Source organism: Centroberyx gerrardi, chromosome 1 (genome assembly GCF_048128805.1).
Source record: "Centroberyx gerrardi isolate f3 chromosome 1, fCenGer3.hap1.cur.20231027, whole genome shotgun sequence".
In the NCBI taxonomy this organism is placed as follows: domain Eukaryota; kingdom Metazoa; phylum Chordata; class Actinopteri; order Beryciformes; family Berycidae; genus Centroberyx; species Centroberyx gerrardi.
Window position 1 is genome coordinate 14,867,715 of NC_135997.1, and position 22,758 is coordinate 14,890,472.

A 22,758-nucleotide genomic window follows, 5' to 3' on the forward strand; every position below is an offset into this window, starting at 1 on the left:
AAAGAAAACTTGTGTAACACCACAGTCCATGTCCATTCAGACATGTGCTCTGAGAATAGCTTTTTGGCAGGGTCTGAAAAAGGTTGTGAGAAAGTGAAGGAACCACACTGAAGAATAAAAGCAGAGCCAGATGGCGTCGAAATGCATGAGGGGAACTTTTAAAAGAAAGAAAAGCAGTATTATCTGTCAGCAGAAAGCAAAGAGACCAAAATCTATTTGGTAGTTTCGTTCTATCCTCCTGAACATTTTAGGGGAAAACCCAATGAACTCAGGGTCTCCAACAATGAGGATCTGTGTTAAAAAATACTTACCTAACATTAACCTACAGCTAGTGCTTTGTTCAATGAGATATGTTAGGGTAATTTTTCAATCTGTTTGAGGCAAACACACACACACACACACACACACACACACGCACACAGGGATCTTGGAGCATTCTGTTGTGTCATACAGTAAATGAGATTACTGTGTGATTTTCTGTGCATCATTAAAGCTGAGCAGCAGAATAAGAGGGCTTAGTCTGACCCCTCGTTGTGCCACAACTCCATTAAACTGAAGCAGTGCTGTAATGAAAGCCTGCTGGGAAAATGATACGTCTCTATGGCTGCTGATGTACTGGAGGGTACTAATCAACTCCTCTGATTACAAACATCCAAGTCTCTCTCACACACTCCCACTCCCACACACACGCACACACACACACTATATAATATAAAGGGAGTGGACACACCTCGACTGCACACTGTGATTGTAGTTTTCTGTTTACACAATAGACTCTCTGGGCAGGGCGAGACACAGAACAAACTATACCAACAATGTCAGTATCAGCTTACCGTATAAAATGAACAGAACGGCCCTCTCCTTGGACAAGCTACAGTGACACTGCCCACCCATTCATGTGGTAAACATGAATGTGCATTGGATGAAAAATAGGGCTACAGTTTTGTGTAAACATTTGGCGGCACCGCAAACCATAGAGTGTATCCACCCGAGGACAGTCTGCTGATGCCCACATTGGGGAAATTATGCGAGGGAATGCACAATATTTTTGGAGTCCAAATTCCTGAGCAAGAATAACAAAAACATAGGTCCAACCGTGTCTGTAACAGTGTAAGTTTATAAATTGACTAAACTTTGCATCAATTATTACATTTAGTAGTACTCCTGCCAGATTTATTCACGCGTGTAACAACAGACAACATATGACCAAGCCAGTTCAGTAAAGCTGACATAATGCTGTGAGCCTGAGCAAGGCCTGGGTTTAATGATACAGACAGCTGAATCACAGCTCTGCTGGTGCACAGGGCATGATTCATCAGCCTGGAAACCTATCACTCAGTGGCACTCCATCAATCAAGTACACTAGTCATAGGCACTTATACAGTCCCTTGCTATCACAATCTATCACACAATTGCAGTCGTACTGTAGCACAAGTCACAGACGACTTGTATTCTCAAGGTAAACTTCTGACAACAATCAATCACAGGAACCAAAAGCCAAGACGGTGTAAGTGAATGTCCTGTTCCCCATGCTCAATTTTCTCAGCACTATCCTAGGCAGCCAAGATGGAGTTCAGCAAATGTATGGGGACTTCTGCTCCAGTGTATGGGCTGCATGTTGAAATAGGGGCACAGAGGGACTGAAAGATGGCTCATTTCCCACTGCTGTGGCTGCTTCTCAAATGGAACATCTGACCTGTAAACCACTGCTATAGTGCTGGTGGAAACCGCCATTCTGTGCCTCCAATAGAGCCAGCTATTTCAAACTGGAGTCACTGGAGACTCATGTAACTTGCACACAAAGACAATGTCTTTCTCTGGAACTAATCAACATTCGCAGAAGTGTCTGATTGAATTGTGAATTCCACACTCACAGTGCTGGGTGAACAATGGAGGCTTTGTTGGGATTCACATGAAAATCACCCATGTCTTTATGCTCACTGAAGCTTCTGCACATCCTCAGTTTGAATAAAAATGCCACCGAACAAGACACTGATAATTTCAACCATGTTGGTCGGAGAAATAAACATTCGGTCTAGGCTCACAGCATATTCCCTTGTAGAGATGCCATGGAGTAATGTAATACTTAAAGGAGAAGAGGCACTTATTTGCTCATCATTGTGCATCTATCATGAAAAATATTTCAATACGTGAATGCTGATTTTTTACTGTCTCACGTCCATGCCTCATCATCAGACACAGAATATATGATGTTCAGGCCAGACTACACTCATTCTGACACACATTTCCACCACGTGAGGAATGCACTAGGAGAGCTGGCAATTGCACTGGGCAGCGGGCCTCAGGTCATTTGCTAGTGGAAAGGAATTTGGCTCTTAAATATGTCTAGCACTTCATAGACTTTGTCTATGAAGGGTAACGCTTTGTCTCCTTGCATTCAGAGAACTATGAGTTGATCCTGTTTACACTGAGACACACAAAACATCCCTTAAACAATTACAATATCAGAAGATAATGTTGGACAATCAAAATTTAGGGAATATACAGTGAGCTCCTTTACCCCTAATCTGGTCTCAAACAAATTCTCCCCATTGCTAGAAACAACTGATGAATCTGACAATAAGTAGTATTAGACAGACTGACAACTGTAATAAACTGTGCCAGCACCAGGCATACAGATATAGAAAACTAAAACTGTGGAATTTGATACATTTTTAAAAATGGACCTGAGAACTATAAAATAGTTGTATTGGAACACTTGATGTACACTTGATGAAACCATTCGTCTAAACCATCGAATATCACAAAGGGCAATGTTGTTTCAGTATGTAAATATGCTCAGAAAAGGAGCAGTGGGATGTGGATTTTGGAGGCTTATCCTCTGTGTTGGTAGATGGCACTGGACAGCAATGTGGGAAAATCAGCCTGCTTAAAGGCTGATGGGCTCCAGCAGATGTAGGAGGGGAGTCATCAAAATATTACATCAAACCATGCTGCGCAGGTGCTATCCCTATCAGTAAAACATCTGATTACTCTCCTCTGTTACACTGACCATAACCTTGATATAGGCTATTTACTGTAACCAAAAACTGTCTGAAAGCTGACGAACACATTCCTTTCATAAAACACACCCCTTCTGGGTCGAAAAAGGTTGGGGTGCAGTTTTTACATGTGACTTTGGCCTACAGATTACTTCCAAAAGTTCTAGACTTGGAGTCCTGCACAACTGTGACTGGATCATGACTTTAATGCAATTTTATATCTGTCATATCATATCTGTACCAATATTTGTCACCTGGAAGTGGGGACAACATCTCCTAACCACCCCGATTGTTGTTCTTCTGATACAGAGGAATAGCCTATACCCTTAAACTAAATCTGGATGTCAAAACTTGAACTTCATAGTCAATGTATCATTAGATATCCAAAAACAGTACAGAGTACAGAGCCAAAACAACAAAACTAGTGTCACTGCCAAAAATACCTTTGGAGCTTACCGTGATTCCTCACAAAGCTGCAGAGCCACTGTTTTCTACTTGTTTTACATAAGACTAGTTTTAACAATTCATCTGGGCTTCAGCAAAATAACTATCAGCTTGATATTTTTCTAAAATCCAATAATCACAAACCAATCACAATATAATCTGGAAAATAGCAAAAAAAAAAAAAAAACTTGGTTTCAAAGAAAGGCCTAGAGTTTGTAAGGCAGAGTGGGTTAATCATATTTTTTTATTTTCCTGAAAAAACATTCAGCAAGTAAGATCCATGTAAATACAACATTCATTGCTGAAAGGTCAAAGTTGGTTTCACTCAAATACACTGGATAGTTCCTACTGAAAAAGGATGTGATAGAAATTGAAACCCTATCTACCACAGGAAGATCTGATATCAATATTTGTTGAATCAAATTCTATCTGTGAGAAACCCTGGTCAAAAACAGGCCAGTAAGTGATCAAGGTCAACTGGAGGCCATCTCTACTGTATTCAACACCAGTGAGCCATTGTGCTTACCTACTATGTCCTCATAGGTATTCTCCTCTAAAGTGCTTTTGGAATTGGGCCGACTCCGGGTCTCTCTGGTTACAGTGCCGTTCTCTGTAGGTGAGGACGGATACAAGGAGGGCAGGCTTGCAGCATCCTCTGACTCACACGATTCCCTAGAAAGAAATGAAGAAAGTCAAAACAGACCGAGATGGGGAAAGATGTTACGCACACAAAATTACAGAGAGGAAGAGTCACTAAGCGGTAAGTGGGGGTAGACAGATAAGAGTAGAGAGAGGTCTGGCTCACTCGTAACATTCTCCACTGGCCAACTACAACCAGAGAAGGGCTAAACAGGTGGATAAAAAACACTTCCAGGAGTCCAAAACATGTCTCGTCCCTCGTCGCAGCCCCAAGTCAGAAGCCGCCAAATATAAAATACAGAAAAAGGAGAGAAAAAAACATTGAACACAAGCTGCAGGGAAACGCCAACCTCAAAATGCTGAGAGCAACATGTGCTCCAATCACAAGACATTCCTGATGAGTCACGAGTAAACATGCAAATATTTTACCAATTCTGTGTGCTGTTTGCACACTATTTGGCACGCATAATGAGTGTGTGTGCCTGTCTTTGCAGAGGAAGTTAGCTACATTAGTGCAGGGATCTATGGTCATGTCGCTCCTTCGACGGCTCGGCTTCTAAGCATGGTCTGAAATTGCTTGAGCCACAGGAATGTTAAACACAGAGTCCAAGTCATGAATGTTTAAGGATTTCATCCCCATTGCACATCAGGGAGATCTGGTAAGGCCCCGCCCTCACGCAATGGACTGAAGACATCTTATTCTGAGCACTATAAATAAAGAATGAGGACTACATACTACAGAAGCATAAGATTTAGACTAATATCTACATAACTACAGAGCAGCATAATAATTCAGAGTGCAGGATTTCACTACTTTACCTAGGATGCATATTGCTGCCAGACTAAAGAAAGTCAGAGAATATCTTCACTAACAGGCAAAGTTTTAGTAAACTAGTTTTGTTTTGATGTAGGAATATGGTGTTGCCTTAATTCTAGAGTCTGTGGTATTAAAAATAAATCAGTAATGGAGCTTATAAATGAGCTATTCAATGTGAACTGCCTTTCTGTTACCCTATTTGGGTATTTTCCTTATGAAAAACCTATGATGATATCATTCATGACAAATCACATTAGGCAAGCTAGGATGACAAAAAGGCTACAGGCGGTATCAAAACAACATGATACTCTTTACATGAAGCCAGAAACACTATTATTCATTAGTGGAAAAGACTGAGGCTTTGGGGAAATTCAACAACAGATTCACTATTTATCCCTGCTTATTATCAAATCCTAAACAGAGGAACCAAATAAGACTGCTCCATCGCTACAACCAGACAAAGTAGCCAATAACTTATTACACTACACAAAGCAAACAGCTAGCCTGTGATCCATATCCCCAACAACATTCTCAAGACATGTTAGAAACATTTCAAAATCCAAGAAAAATAAATGATCTGCCATACATGTGGAACTCCCCAAAGGGGTCTAAACAAATTCATAGCACCCGTGTTTTTACTGCAGACGGTAGGTTTCACATTGCACTATGCAGCATCATAAATCAGCATCTCCAGTTCAGCATGCTGTTTGCTCTGACGAAGACTCAAGGGGGAAAGGACATAAATGGTTTTACTGTCTGAGAATGCAGGAACAAAACTGATACACAACAGTTCACCATGCTTGCACTGACTGAGACACACAATGCAATCAAAGGTGTTCGCATCTCAGCAAATGAAAAGAAACAGAAAATTCTTGTCTCACCTATCCTGGAGTCTCGCGGGGGCACTCCCCTCAGTCTTCGCCGTACGTGTCATGCTAGGGGCCGGGGTAGAGGGCAGCGGCGGGGGGGATTCAGAGGCTCTGCTTGGAGGTAGTCCATTGGTTGGCAACACATCCTTCTGGTTTTGGTTGGCGTCGTACTCAAAAGTGCGTTTGGGTTTAGGCAAGGGGTTGACTGGTGTGCCCCCAGCGGTCTGTGGGCCGGCCGGCTCTGGGCTCTCAGACCTAGTTGAGCTCACGCTAAACCTCTGTCTGAGTTTAGAGAGCTTATCAGACACCAAAAGGACGTCCGGTTCGGTGGCCACTGAGCAAATACTGCTGCGCTTACTGGTGCATGCACTGTCCAAGTCCTCTGTCCCACCTATCACGAAAGACTTTTGTCTTGTCTTGTCTGGAGCATAACAGTTATTCAGATAACGTGGAGGGGTTGGACTGGGGCTCTCCTTCAGGGCCTGCTCTATCTTTTGTATCCTATTGAGGACTGCCGATTTCTCCTTCCGCGCAGAGAGGGACCGTAGGAATGTTCCTGAGGGCTCCGTCTTGCCTAACCGTTTCTGAAAGCGGCCTAGGCCGTCTTTGTCAAAAGCTGCTTCCTCTTCCTCCGTCTCTGTGTAGGAGCACTCTGAGAATGCTGTGCTCATCCTGCGGACCCCCTTAAAGTCAAAAGTCTTGTCACTGCAGGGAGAAGAGAGCATGCTGGGGCAGCCCTCACTACCCCCTACACGCTCCCCTCCTGGCCGTTTTTCTAGACACAAGCTCATCCTAGGCAGAGCCACCCTCCTGCACTCCCATTCTGAGATCTTTTTGCGGATAGTGGTGGGGGGGACACCCGTTACTGGACGGGTGAGGGAGAGGGTGCGCTTGTGACCTTGGCTAGAGGAAGGTCCCAGCGAGAGTGTGCTCCAGCTCAAGGGCCTACCATTAAGTCCATCTCCCCGAGAAAGATCCCCTTGTTTCTGAGTCTCCCTCTGCTCCTGGATGCCCTGGCTTTCCTGGCACGCCTGGGTCGGAGCTGGGGGCTTGTAGATGGAGAGCTTGTTGTCCAGGCAACTGATGCTCTTAGACTTGGTGAGTCGGCTGTGGGTGTCAATGTCCCCGCTGCACAGGCTAGCGGTCTTGCTGCTCCACCCAGCACGCCCCAGGAACCTGCCGTCGGTCCTGACGTACCTGCTCTCCTTCCCAGAACACTCACCGTCGCTGAGAAGAGGCTGCTGGCACCGCCCCTGACTGGCAGAAAGAATAGGAGGCGGGGATGTAGACTGGCACCTGAAACAAGATAGAGAGAGGTGTGAATGGGGGTGTGGCCCTCACATCTCAGAAACGTTTGGCAACAATAACATTTGTAATTTGTTTCTTGAAAAAAAAATAGAAAAAAGCACATATCAGCCCAATAATTATTAATAATATTCCACTCAACCCTAGTGCTTATACACTACCAGTCAAAGTTTGGACACACCACATTTTTCCTATTTTTACTATTTTCCACATTTTAGAATAACAGTAAAGTCAAAACTATGAAATAACCCAAATGGAATTATGCAGTTACCAAAAAAGTGTTAAACTAATCAAAACTATTTTAGATTATTTAAAGTAGCCACCCTTTGCCTTGATGGAAAGGCAAAGGCTTTGGAAAGAAATTCATACATACATTTGTCTAAGAAACAAATTTCAAGCATTTAAACATAAGCCTTTATATCAAAATGGCTTTAAGACAATGAAAACCATAGTACATTCAATCAGGTGTGTCCAAACTTTTGACTGGTACTAGTGTACAATAACAGGTGTGGAATAGAAAGAAGAAATAACTAGGTGTGGAATGGAAGGAACCTTAAGACCTTAAAGAAAAAACCTTAAAGAATCACATTAAAATTTTGAATTCATTTCCAAGATAAAAGGCAAAATGAAAACTTGAACCACATATTTAAAACAACCAAAGGAAAGTATTCTGTCTTTGGCAGCATGAGATCAAAATTAAGGCCAAAGCAAATACAGACCACATTAAAATGCCCACGAGGAGTTTTCCACATAATTAAAATGACTTAGGGAGGATCAATGTGGACCTCACACATAAAGCACTGGGAACCCACGACACTGAGCAAGATATACAGCCTTACCTGTAACAGTCTCACTGCTCCTGTCTGGTCCTCAAAACCTTCTCTCTGTGTGATCCCTAGGGCTAACTGACACACAGACTGGATGCTAGTCCCACGGTCACTGCTGACTACACTATTGTTCACCACACACACATTCTCACGCTGCTCACTGTGAACCTCATGTAAGGTTTCCACAGAGAGACAGACTTTCCCTATGGATCACTGACACCTTACTAGTCACTGTCTTTCAGGAACTCTGTCACGACTTGGAAGCTCGCTGACTCTTGCGAAAGTGAAGCGTTGGTAGATCTGATGTCATAGCCGTGGTTAGAATAACAAGCGTCGGGGCTGGGAGGAGGAAGCTGAGGGCTGTGGACTATGATCCAGCGATGCAGGTTGGGACAGATCTCGCTTCACACCTCCCTGCCCTTCCCTGGTTTCTTTCCTCATGCTCCAGGGTGGGTGAGACTGTTACCACACCTGGGAACCTGCAAGCTCTACGCAGGTGATAAAGTCTACATGATGGACGTGTGTCATCTAATTTCCCTAGGACAAATCCAGTATTTCTAGGTAACAACTCATGCAGACTCCGGCTCTGCCTGAAGAGTCTTACTGCATTCTCTAGCACCTGCTGATTTGTAGTGTTTTCAAGTACAATGAACACATTTTCAAGCACATGATACTCTGATTACTGTGATTAATCAGATTAAGATTATAGTTTGATTGAAGCATTAACATGTTTTTAAGCAACATGATCTCCAACAGCTTGGTACACATTAACTGGATAGGTTTGTTTATATGAAGAAGGATCTCTATATATTCAATATAAAATCTCAGATTGTCAAAATACCCATTTAAAACAATGTTCAATTCGTTCACTTTTGGTTAACATCAACGTTTCACTATTGCTTTTGCCATCACTCGTTCTCATATAAAAACACCACTCTATCCAAGGAAATTGAATCTAAATGAGTGACATTTTTTACATGCCAGCATATTTTAAGATACAAAAGGAAACCCAACTAAGGTGTTTAAAGGTCCCATATTCTACACTTTCCAGTGTTTTAATTTATGTCTTGAGGTCCATTAAAAGCTGTATGTGTGGTGTCATGTACCAAAAACCATTTTTACACGTTCATTTTCCAGCATCACTCTGATCCTTGCCAAGAACAGGCTGTTTCTGTTGCTGTGCCTTTAAGGCTCATTAATATTAACAATCCCTCTGTTCTGATTGGCTAACCGCTTCAAGAGCGAAATGTGAGACACCACAGCGCCGGCAGGCCAGGCAGCGACAGGTAGGGAAAACTCTCCGGTAATAAACAATGACAACCGCTCAACCGCTTTGAAAAAAACACCTTGTTAGTCTATTATTTCTCACAAAAATGATAATGAGCGAACCTTTGTGACGCCACAAAGTTACAGAAGTCCAAACTGCTCGTTTAGAGGCTCGGTTTCCTAATATGGATTGTGTGGATTTAGTTGGCTACCGTGAGTTTTGATACTTTCACGATGTTTAGATAGCACATCCAACTCCTTTATAATCAAAGAGGCAAGGGAAATCCTGTTTTCCACGATATGGGACCTTTAAGTACCCAAACAAATCAAAAGATTGTGCACAACTCTAGGCATTTTAATTGGGTTGTGCGTCCTCTGATTATAACCTTACTCAGAATATTACTGTGCATATAAACAGACTGAAAATGGTTGAGGGCAAACTAATTACTATTTCCAAAAGCACACTGTGTAAAGATGCCCTTATAATAGTCAGCTATCTAAATTCAGGTGTGTCCAACAAATTAAAGAGATAAGCACATTCCACTCATAAGTGAAAACTCCATCATCTTGCATACTTGAACAACCTATAATAAGTCAAACACACTTTCTGGTTTTATGATGAAAAGATATCTTGAGTACTCTCCAGTATTAATCAGCTTTCCAACTCGTTGAATTGACTGGTTGCGATGCAGTGGTCCAGTAGGGAGCAATTCTAATCTGTCTGGCAAATTAAAATCATATTGGTTCTCTGGCAAAATAAATCCTATCTAAAACTCTGCCAAGTAGCATGGCTAATGCAGAAGGCCAGAGAGGCGGCGGTGTCTTTGAAGCCAACTATCGATGGGAATGTTGCAGAGGCAGCCAGACCAAACACAAACAGTAATGCAAATCTAATGCCAATAAAAGCGCAAATTAGTGAGTTATTCACGTCAGTTTTAATTTTCAATTTTGGCTGTAATGTATGGGTTTGATCCTCGTTGGGGTTTTACATTTTATTTTCTTATTTCAAAATCAGGAAATGGAACAAAATTCGCTGGTGTGCCTCCATCCTGGACCATGCTGACTACAGGCTCTCGACTCGCATATCCAAAATGCCCCCAATGTGGCAGGACCAGGCTCCTGTAGAGTGGCTGCGAAATATGGAAGTAGAGATAAAAATTGGCCTCAGCCTGTGCTTTATAATGAACAAGAAAGACTACATCTATTTGTTAAGTATATCAGTGACCTATCCAGTGAGTGGAGTTTCGGAGTCACCAGTTTAGAGTGAAATGTGGCCCACCATGTGCACTGCATGGTGTAATTCAGTGTGAAATGCCCATTCCAGCCGGTTTGGAAATTCACTTAAAATTAAGACATTATTTAATTTAGACGATTGCTTGTGTTTGCTTTGTTCCTTTTGTTTTACAGTACTTTGTTTTACAGAACTTGGTAGCTTTGTTTGTGTTTGTAGATCAAAATTTGATAAACTCACTGTACTCAAAGATGATATATTTACATAGTAAGAGATCCAGTATCAACTATCAGTGTTAAGCCATAGAATAAGACATGCTTAAAAATATCATAGCCTACTTTGGCTGGGATGACTCCCTATGTTGTAAAATCATAAATGTTTGACTGAAGTATGAAGACCTTTTAAGTTCATATTGAATCAAAAAGAAAACAAGTGCAGAATTCTTGTCTATTTAGGGCTTGGTGGGACTGGGGTCTTTAAGGGTTCTGGTGGTCTGGATCAAGCTTGTAAAAATAAGCCCAGCTCTGGCGATAGACGGCCTCAGCTGGGCCGACCACACATACAGTACTGTACACAGAGCTGGATGCCAGTGACAACCTGGCCTCTGGCTTTCACTCAGGCTTTCAGGGCATGCCTACCACAAACCACTTCCTGTTTGCTGACCAGGATGGAGGGAGCAGAAGAGCAGCACTTGTACTAGCCTATTACATTTCACCATCGATTTGTAAACTCTGCAATATTACACCTATCACCTACTGGCCCTTTCTTTCTGTCACTTGTTTTTACAAACCTAGCACACATTTTGTTCCAGAGGGAGTTTTGGAGGTTTATCCCCTAGATATCCACTTTTTGGCTCTTTTTGTAACTCTATATACTGTAGACTTGGCATTTCTTTTGCTAATTTGTATTAATGTTAAGGTAAATGTGGGAAACTGGGAGGCGGTAAATGTACACATTTCCCAAGGTAAACATGGTAAAAGGTGTACACTTCCTGGTTAATGTGAATACGTTTTGTTGCGGAACCATGTGGCCAAATTACCTCTTCAGATTGGCTTCTGTAGTATACCGAGGTCTGTGATTCATTCAAAAACTGGAAAAGGCAGGGGGCGTTCTGGTGACTCAGAAGGCTGAAGCGTGTACCATGTAAACGCAACGTCATGGGTTCAAATCTGGCCCAGGGCCTTTGTTGCATGTGATCCCCCTCTCTCTCTCTCTCTCTCTCTCCCAGCCTTTCTCATCTCTCTCTACTTTGAACTATATAATAAAAAGGCAAGAAATGGCAAAAATGGTCTAAAAAAAAAAAAAAAGAAAGAAAATTGGCAAAGGCACCCTGCCTTAACCCCAGGGGCTCAACCGGTAAAGTGCGTACCATTAAGGCTAAATCCTAATCACAGCGTCACAGGTTTGAATCCGGCCCGAGTTGCTGCATGTCATGCCCTCTCTCTGCCCTGTCTTTCCTGTCTCTCTCTACTGTGACTGTACAATAAAGCAGAAATGCTGAAAAAATCTTTAAAAAGAAATTGATGCCTGATTGATTGTATATTTTTGTCCAATAGTGGATGCACTCGCCTACACAACTAATTTCTATTTGTGTAAAAAGATGTGGATGCACAAAACAACCTTGGCTTTTAATTAAAACCATAACATAACTCCATGAGGCCAATAAACTGTTAAATCTCTACTACAGTAACAATACTTTTTGGTCGATATTAATCTTATTAAATTCATCAGAAGACCTGTAGAAGAACTGTAGCATTGGGACAATGCGTTATCATCATGATACAGATATTTTCCACTAAGATAAACCAGGAAATGTGCACATTTACAACATTTACAAAGGGAAATGTGTACAATTACCAACTCTGTATGCCTCATTGCCTTGTTTGTCAGTACAGAAAAGCAGCAGCTGAACTCCTGGGCAACATTTACAGTCACATAGTGGCATTGCTATATTTAACGCATATTGCTGCAACGCCATTGATACTAATGCTAACAATCAACTAGCTCAAAATCAGCCATCAGACTCTCACATGGTGATGTGACTGCTAGCAACGTGAACACAAAGTACCTTTCAATGCTGTGGAGTACAAAGACTTGTAACTATGTGAGATGAGGCTAAACCTTCTCATACAAGTTTCCCTGTTCCAACTAAGGTTTTCTACTTGAAGAAAACTTTTGGACATGGTAAAAATGGACAGGGTGATAGGCTGTAAGAATGAATAGTCTACATATCACATATCATTACCAAAGTTTGTTTTTCTCCCCCAGCAGGAGGACGTCAGCACTCAACATGCTAACACAAACAAGCTTCAGCTCACTACTCACAGCTTATAGTTGAACGGGGCCCTACTCCAGAACACAGGATCCTCCTTACAAAAGCATGGAAAGTCCAATCAAGTTTGAAAATCAGTGGTCGTACTTTCCCATGAGTGGAAAAAAAGAATAAAACTACTGTGAACTGATTATTCATGGAGAGAAACTGCTGAAATTAACAGACATTGTCAATGACTCCACTCATTAATGCCATTCTGCTTTAAATAGAACAAAAAATCCAATCTGAGGAAAAATTGGAACCTTTAATGCCATGTGACATGAATCATGGCGCAAACTAACCAGCCCTCCCCGTCCCAGATGCTGATGTCACTGACCTGTCAGGGACGTCCCGGGGAGCTTTACCCCCTCCTGCACGAGGCGCAGCCTTCGAACTCTTGTTGGCAGTCATGTTTGCCAGCGAACCGCCCACTCACCTGATGGACAAACATAATGATATGAAACACCAGGAATAGCTGCAGCATTTCAGAAGCTATGAGACAAACAAAAAACATGAACTGACACTGCAAAACTAAAACTGAGGATTATTTAGGCTTATGAATGACTCTTTTACTATTAACAATGTACTAATAGAAAAATGAGCCTTTGGGAATGGAGTGTGACCCAAAATATACCTGTCCTGAATTAGGAAATCAGACTATGAATTTAGACTATAACTATACTATAGACTATGGAAGAATCGGGTCAATTTGTTGGACAATACTGTGATGAATATGGGCCTTAATGGGCCCTAACATGTAATCATAAAATTGTACAAAATAAAAAAAATAAAAACATTAAATTTGTCCAAAGGGCCTTGAGATGATCACCTCTGATGAATTTTATCATTAAAATTGTATATTATTTATTAAACAGTGAGCATTTGCACACCTGAGTACAAGGTGACAGGTCCGAAGGAGAAGAACATAGGTGAACAAATTAAGAAAGAAAAAGCTCCTGCACACTGTCTACTGAACTTTGCTATTAGAGAATCTTTGTTAGGAAAGTTTTGGTAGGCAAGCAGGCATCAGAGCGTTTTCCTACCGAGATCCCTACCTCTGGAACCAATTTCCTCTTGCGATTAAGAAAGCCAATTCTTTGGAAATATTCAAATCCAAGCTCAAAACCCATCTATTTTCACTGTTACATGACAAGCCCTAGCCCTGTCTAGTTCGGGACCAACACAGTCTCTTCTCTTACCCTAGTTTAGACAACATTAATATAGCAACCAGACTTTCAGGAACCCAGTCTAGGGTTCTGCCTCTTGGTCTGACTGCATCATTTTACTTTGTTGCATACTGTTTTGCCTCATTTTGGTTTGTGATTGATTTTTGATTAGTTAGGTCTAGGTAGGCTCGTTCTCTGTAAAGTCCTTTCAGAGACATGCTTTGTTATGAAGAGCTGTATAAATAAACTTGACTTGACTTGCTGTTACCGACACAGAGGCCCTGAGTTCTTTGGAATTTGGAAGAGGTTATAGCTGCGTCAGATTTCATACAAAAAAGGTGTGGTTGGACGTCCCTCCAAGTCCATCCAAGTCCAATAAGCACAATTGAACCTTACTTATTAGCTCGTAGAACAGTTGCAGACATTGCACAGTTATTTGGATTCAGTGAGCAGTGTATGTGTTGGACAGCCAGAGAGCAAAGGAAAAAGTCCAGTGTTTTCATTACAAACGTTATTTTTTTCTAATCTGTACAGAAGAGTTGCAGTTTTAGTGCTTCAGACTCTCAGGATTCTAAACACACAGTCATGGTCTCTATCTAATACAGAGGCAAATGAGCCATTACCCCATTTTAATCAATGTTAGATTCAATCATGGAATATACTGTCATTCAATTTCGGTTGATGCAACATCCTACATTCAAAGTCCTGCAAAGCTGAAGCAGCAGGAAAACTGTTAACACATTTTCCTCACCATAACCACTTCCTGGATGCTTAATCTCACATTAGACCAGCAATTTACTAAACTCTCCCTTCAAACCGGAGGCCATTAGCCCTGAAAATTATTTTTTTCAAACGCAGCATTGACCCTTCAAAGAACGCCTTCTATTTCCATTCTTCAGCTCAAAAAGATTGTTCTGGTGTATAAGGAGGTCAAATGGAGATCCCGGAGATCAGAGGTGGAGGATGGGAGGGTGCTTGGCAGGGTGACTTGTTTACAGGAAGTTGTTGTATGAAGAAGGCAGTCAACCAGCAGTGGAGCTGAGTCCTATATAGACAGATGAGGAGAGAGGCAGCATTCCTGCTGTCAGCTATTTCCTGTAGCAGCGGACTGGGCTGAGAGGAGCGGCCATGCATCATTATTTTGATCAAACACAAAGAATGGTGCGGTCCCGTCCTCCTGACAGCTCTCAAACACTGTCCTTATTCTGTGCTTTGGGGTTCTGGAGGAAAAGGTCATCTAAACATGGCACTGCAAGTGCAATGATTTACAGTACATCAGGACAAAGCAGGACATGAAAGCTAGGGCCCTATAATTTCTGTGATTGCAGTAAACACAGACCGAATTGCAGAATTTATGTTTGACAATGGAATTCTAACAATAAATGCGGAATCCCACAGAAATTGCTTTAAAAGCTTGATTTTCCACCACTTTGCGAACAGAAACTTGTCTGGATACTCCAAGCCTACATATTGACACTTGAGAGTGCATTGATGTGCATATACGTGTGACCACCGGAAAACAAAACAAAGACTACAGCATCTAAAAAGTTGAGAAACATGGAAATTGCTCTAAAATTTATAGTAGAACAATTCTCAAATGATTTCTACAAACAACTGTTATGCAGATTTTGTCACTGATTTTGCACACAGTCAACTGGAAAGGCAAACTTGCAACAATCAAGAAAGTCAAAGGTAATTTTCATTGACTTGTTATAAGATGGATACAAAGACTTTCTTCTTTGACTGAAAACATGTTGGACCATTAAATAATTTAACTTTGTGACACCCTAAAGCAAATATGGATCGGGAAGTGCAATTTTTTTGTATATTTTTATGTATATTGTGTATATTTTTTGTTCAGATTTTTATGAATGTTTATTGTGTAGATTTTTGAGTATGTAAATTGTAACTTTTTTTTCTGCCTATTTATTCTGTGAAAGCATTTGTAAGGAAATGAGCTATACAAATAAACTTGAACTGAAGTGAAGCGAACTGAACTGAGCACCTTAAAGCAAATATACAAGGATTAGGGAGAAAACTGCAGTCAGCTCTAGGAGTCAAGGAAATGAAAGACCAAATTTTTAAATATGGTTGTTCTACGCACCTTAGTTAGCCTATATCATGCTGAGAACAATGCTAATTTCCTTTAATTAGTATGGTGCCCTCATTTTAAGCATTTTTGGCTGAGAAAGCTCTACAACAATCAGAGAAATGGGTCACAAAGGTCCAAGATGGAGTTGGCAGAGTAAACACCAAGGCGTTAGCCAACTGACTTCCTGAGGTGTGATACCATCTCCTTATGCAAAAAAATCACAGGCTGTAAACAACCATTTCCAAGCAAGCTCCAGAGTATCTTTGAAGTGCATTCAACCAGACCAAGACAAATTTTCTCTTGAGATGTCAGAGCCAGAGGCAAGCTAACCGTCAACCGTTACTCACTAAGAGATAGCCACCACACTGTGTATACATGAGTTGTCAACAAGTCAACAACTTACTGCTGATGAGGAGCATTAGCATTCTTGATGACAGACTTGGCACTGATGGTAAAACAGATAACTTTTACAGGTGAAGGCAGGTCTAAGACAAAAGGGCACAAAATTATGTGGGCATGTTTTGCCTGGGGGTTTCAAATGATTTATGGTTACCACAGGCTTTTTCAACATGGACATTTCTATCGTTTTCATATATAGCCTAAACTTTATCTTTTGGTTAAGGCTGCTGTTGCTGTTGTTAAGTTTTTTGAAGCAATAATTATTACTCAAAGAAAATACTATCAGCAGTAAGCCAGTAAATAAAATATTAATTATATCAAGCACTACACCCTTGAAGAACTGAAGAGCCTGAAGAACCCTGAAGAGCAATATAATACTATTTGTTGTTACCATAGATTCGATTTTTTCATTTTGAGATCCAGAGGATGACATATTTTCCAAAATTACTTCAGTTTTGTCTTCTATATGAAATTCCAGAAAGCTTTTTACCAAAGTCGTATTTGCTGAGTCTGGCAAATGATTTCCATAAGATGTCAAGTTGTTTAGTTGCAATGGAGCACACCTGCCAGATATTTCTGTGGAATTTCATGTACTGACTTAACACGGAGAGCTGATTCAAAAGTGCCTGGCTGTTTATTTAGCAAGAATGACTTCCAGAGTGAGGTTATGAAAGACAGGAGCTAACAACTCTACTCTGCAGGCTTCTCACCTCTACATTTTAGTCCAGAGTTTACATGACCGACAACATGATTTACATCCACAACACATACAGCAAGGTGTTTCCAGGCAACATCGTGGTTACCACTGATCCTGCAATGCTTAACTTTTACGTATCTGTGTTTTTAAAAATGGAACCATTGTTGATAAAGGATGCACAGTTATGATGTTGGAAATCCACTGAATTGAAACTGGACCCCTTACAAATCATGTTTGCTTGTGTTTCTTCATCTGTTTAACTTTTAATTCATAATCTTTCAATTTATAACATACTTTCCATTCTCTTTTCTATAAAATGTAGCTTAAACCTGTTACTGTGCATGTTTGTTTTATCTCTGTTGATGAAGAACATGGAAACACAACACAGGCATATATCCAATTTCTGTAATTGGTTGGTATTGACATCTCACTCCAGTTTCACTGAAACAACACTAAATACTTAAATCTAAGTTCAGAGTTTTGAACAACTTAGCACAAGAAGTAAACTAAACTCTGAAAGTACCAAACCAAGAACAAAACATGTTCATGACAGTCATTTAAATGCTCTAGCTTAGCTATTTCAGATGGTATTTTCCTGGCTTCATCATGTTCATGTCCAGAAGTACAAATTGATTACGAGAGAGGCATATCAATGACGCACATTTTTCTCGGCAACAAGAGCATATTCATGAAGTGGGACTAAAAGAACGTCTCCATGAGACTCTTTGGGCTGAATAAAAGAGGCCTTTGTGTTCAACACGTCCTTGAGAGGGAGATGTGGTTAAAAAGTAAGCCTTTTATCAGGAGAGTGAACCTCACTACGGTTAGGCAAAGCTTGTGTGTATGTGTGCGTGTGTGGTGTGTGCGTACGTGTGTGTCAATCCATAAGGTAAAATATCTTGAATCTGCAAGTCCTTGGCCCTGTCAGATTTGACAGATCATCTGATACACATTTCTCCGCATCAGAGGAATGCACTAATATTTGCCCTATCCATCAGACCCTGGCTGCATTCAACACATTAAAGAATGTTTTCAAAGGGTGAAAGCACAGGAGAAGGGCGGAAACACCTGGACCTAATGCCAAGAGCTTCTTTCTCATTCAACAAAGACTACACACAAATACAAAGTTCAGCACCTGGCACTTACTGTTCATTCTATGAGAGTACAGCACTATTTCACTTTATTTAAAGATCCAGTGCAATGATTTCAACTCAGTCAGGAAATGTTTGATGTTGATTTCTAACATAATGTGCATATATTTTTCAGTTTTTGGTGGCTAGACGGTACAAATATCCAGTGTTGGAACGTTGGCACTCAGCAACAATGGAGGCACAGAGATTTTGCCTAGTTTGCTAAGTAGCTGGCTGGCTATTGTCTGACAGACTATGGGGCAACTCATTATCTATGCATAGTGTCGACCAATCACAGCATTCATTAGAACCTTGGTGTAGGTGACATCATTTACACCAGGAAGTAGATTGGAATTCTAAATCTGTTTGATTCCGTTGACAACTGGGGTTGTTGCATTATAACATAAAATTGAAAAATGCAATTCTTTAATGATGTTGGTTGATTTCAATATGGTCCCTAATGGACAAGCTTCCATTAACCTCATTTGGAGTGGATTCTAATTTCCATAACACTGTGTTCAAAACAAGCAGCAAACAGACACAATGGCTCCCACAAATAGAGGCTAATATTGTAACTCTGTTCTCCAGTCTACTGCACCTCAACTTTTCTGGCAGACAGGTCCTCTGTTTCTGCTGATCTGCAACCTGACTTCAAGGTTTTAAAACCACCACGGAGCTTACTCGCAGCCAAGAAGCAATGGGGAAGGGAAGAGTGAAAATCTCTGCAAATTCTCAAGTCTTTCCAAACGTCACAACTCACTGGCAGACATGACTGACTATGAGCCCACACAGTGATCCAGGCCATTGTTTCAGACTCTCCAGAAAGACCATTTTTGTCCACTACGGACAAAAAGGGTTTTGAGCTGGCTGAATCGGACATGTTGTTAACAGAGCCAGTGAGTGTGGGAGTTGAGTTACTGCATAAATATCCTGGTAGAGGGGGGTCCAACTCCAGACACTCAGCCCAGCGTAATACAGTCCACATAAAAGCATTTACATTAACAGACATATGGACTGTGCTTGTGACATGTACAGACATACAGCCTTTTATCACAGACCAAACAAGAACAAATATAATCAAATTCTCTGACCTTGAAAGCATGATATCACAGAACTTTAATCTGGATGTAAGGTATTTTGTAACCCAGCCTACCAAGGCACAAAAGCTACATATGCTTTAAGAGCGGCCACCTTTCGTCTCCTTTGACTATTTCAGTGCCAGCAGTGAGCTTCCAAGAAAATGACCCGGTGTATATCTTTTATCTGAGGGTATGTCTGTCTTTGGAGGGCAGTTAAGGCCCTGACAGCCATCCCTTACAAAACCCAGTGTCTTACATACAGTAACACCCCAAGGTTGTACTGGCGGTTGCACATGACCATGCCTTTGTAATACCCACATATTCTGCCACCGTAGTCTTTGCTCAAATGGCCAGGTGGAACCAATTCTTGGAGCCCGTTTTTTTTTATCTCCCCCACTTTTTTAGCCATTCCAGCTTTTCTTCAAGGCAATCACGGCATATTTTCTCTTTGTGGAAAAGAAGAAAAACCTTCCTGTGTAACCTAGATATGAGCATGCACAGCTGCGGAGGCCGGCATGTGGAAAACAGGCTTATGTCCATCTGAGCAACAGCAGGGGGGCTAGGATCTGTGTCACTGAGCTGACTTCTGACACACAGGCTTTGACTTTACAAGGAGATAAAGCAGACAAGATGTACTGTTGTTTGCCACTGTCTTAAAGCCAGGGTTAAACTAACCCCAACACCAAAAACAATGTTTACTACTACAGTGCCTGTGTTGTTGCTTATTTTCTTTACTGTGAACATATTTTTCAATGTATATCAGTTTCAAATCAAACGGCCCCTGAGAACATTAAAGCTTTACAGGTATAAGCTGACAGTGGAGTTTATTTGGGTCTCTGGCTCTACAGAATGTTTGTCCTCTCTTTCAAGTCAATGTTTTCCATTGCTCACATAGGAATGACAAATATTAAATTAATTAATCAGTGAATACTTAAGATAATTGGGAATTATTTCATGAGGGCAACCATCAAGTATGTTGAAAACAACTGAAAACACTGAAAACAAGGACAAACTAAGAATGAGCATCACTCCTTTTAATTACATGATCTGGGAAATGTGTATTTAAGTCAAGGTGTGTCGATTTGTGGGGCCGTGAAATGTACTGCCAGATAAAGTACCTGGCGCTTATTGCAGGTCATAGGTTGTTTACTTTACAAAGAGGCTTTACACAGCAAGTGAGCCTGAAAGAACGGCACACACCATCCATTTTGAAAATCCACAGGTTTCAACTGGTGTTTAAGAGCTGAAAGGTTCACAAACTCTAATGTTTGCAATCCTAGACGTCAAAGCTGACAGTAGACTGTTAACGTCTGAGCAGGGTTAGATTCACCAGCATCTTGAAGAAAGGAATGCAGAACATCCAATGGCATGTTGATGTTGATGTCATGGTGATGTCATGTCATGATGTCACTGTCGTGTAGGGCCCTGGAGTAACAACTTAGCACATGTATCCTACTGGTTCCAAAAATCATCAACTAACGACTAACTATCAAATTCCACTAAAACACAGGAGCAGAGGTCTGTACCATATTCATTCAAAGCGTCTGTAACATCTTCATCTATATGTGTTAGTATAGCTTCGATATTTTTTCACTCTCTGCATAAATGTAAACAAAAGCTGAGCTGAAACAAACTACAATACAGTCAGAAACTACTGCCAGACACCTGTATGGTAGGTTACAATTATCTGCTTTTTAGTGGATTGACAACCAATACCAACTTAATTTCTCATTATTTCAATGCACTATATGATGTATGCGTGCATCAGCCATCAAGAACTGAATCGTGGAAATTTCTGAGCTTGGATGATTCCATCGGAGGCGACACAACGCACAAGCAGATTTGATTGGTTTCAAAAGAAGCAGTCCCTTGATGGCTGATGGCTGTAGTAGAGGTTGGGGGTAAAGTTGAGAGAGGTGGGCTTGTGACATGAATAACACTGGTTCAAATCCATGGACCAACTGGAGAAACCTGACAAAAGGAAGTAAGAGAAATACTCTCCCCACCCTTTACTATTTCTGCTGAGGTTCCTTTGAGCAAGACACTAAACTAAACTGTTCCAGTAGAGCTGCTCCATGGCAGTAGCAGACTTGAATTCAGCAGCTCTCAGGCCTGAGTGTTACTGTATGAGTGTGAAGTAGGCTAAAGCTTGGGTAAAAGCATGGGTGTGTTCTCACTCAACCTTTCCTGGATAAATCAACATTAAAAATGTAGATTCTACTATCTACCGTCCAGCTGTAGGTCTAAAATGTAAATTGCTGAGGTGAAATGGAGTATAAAAAGGAGTGGGAACAAAATGTGCATTTTGAAGCACTCTATGATGATGTGATGGACCATTACCACCAAAATACAAACTAATTCTGAAACTGCCAGAATAGCAGATAATATTTTCTGTACATAATTCCATGTAAAGACCTACAGCACGTACAACTAGTCAAATAAGTTTTTTGAAAGACCTAACAATAGGAAAACAAAATGCCACATTCATCTTAGCCAAGCTCTCCTCCATTATCACTGCAATGACATCAGTATTGTTCAAATTATCATATGGCTTCCCCATGAGTTAAGATCATTGAGGGAACAAGGGACCAACTATTTCAAACAAAATATCACCATCAGAGTAGGTAAAGACATGTTCCCACACAGATTTAGAGGGATGGTTGGGCCAAAATGGATTTCATGCAGGGTAGAAGAGCTTGCCAATGCATGACTCAACAGTTGGATTTTTTTTCCTGAAAATGATGGCTGTACAGACTCACATATCACTACGAACAGGGAATTAATCACATTTTCTATCAAATGACAGCTTTAAAAGCATCTGGTGACAGCACTGAATAGGGAACTGAGAGGGGCCTCCACAGCTTTGTGCTGACAGTCCCGTCCAGTGAGAGGGAAAGGTCATTGTTAGATTTGCACAATAGAAAGTCTATTTGAAAAACACAAAAAAAAAAAAAAAAGAAGAAAAAGAGTGAAAGCACTCTCCCAGTCGCACAGTCTGCATTAGCCTACACACTGTATAGGGTAGCCTAATAAGACTCAATATTGTAGTTTTGTTAGGAAAACTGCTACACAAATACAGTTATCATTGTTATCATTATAAAAAGTGAAGCGGAAGAACTGTATGTCCCAAAGCAGCAAAAAAGAAACTTTCTTCCCTCAGTGCCCCAGAAGAGAAAAACATGACAGTCCAGTCCAGAGTGCTGCTCTGGTAGCCTGGACTGTTTCTGCTTATCTGCTAGTTTGACTTTTTCATGTTAAGCTAACTGTTAGCCTAATTACACTAAACAGAGCACTTTCACCGGCGTCTACTGCCTATCCGTTGTGACTTTTTTCCTCATTCAAATGGGCAGCTGAAGAAAAAAAAAACTCATAGCCTGCTCCATTTCATCGTTTAACGTGTTGATGACCAAATATGGTCACATGGAGACGAGGTCTGCACTTAAACGCACCTTGCACATTTTCTGTAACATTTCATAGGCTCTGG

General features: G+C 41.1%; 1 protein-coding gene across 3 annotated transcripts in view; it reads right to left on the reverse strand.

Annotated features, from left to right (window-relative positions):
• dennd2b (DENN domain containing 2B) overlaps window positions 1-22,758 on the reverse strand; it is a 50,520-nt gene that overhangs the window by 22,847 nt on the left and 4,915 nt on the right. For 2 of the 3 annotated variants that reach the window (XM_078283303.1, XM_071912174.2), the window contains exons 2-4: window positions 13,049-13,147; window positions 5,784-7,067; window positions 3,973-4,118 (exon numbers count right to left, since the gene is read on the reverse strand). In XM_078283303.1, the coding sequence (XP_078139429.1) occupies window positions 3,973-4,118; window positions 5,784-7,067; window positions 13,049-13,122 (1,504 nt within the window). In that variant the 5' untranslated portion in view covers window positions 13,123-13,147. Of the gene's footprint in view, window positions 1-3,972; window positions 4,119-5,783; window positions 7,068-13,048; window positions 13,148-22,758 lie in introns of those variants that run through there. The other variant, XM_071912177.2, reaches the window with a different exon arrangement.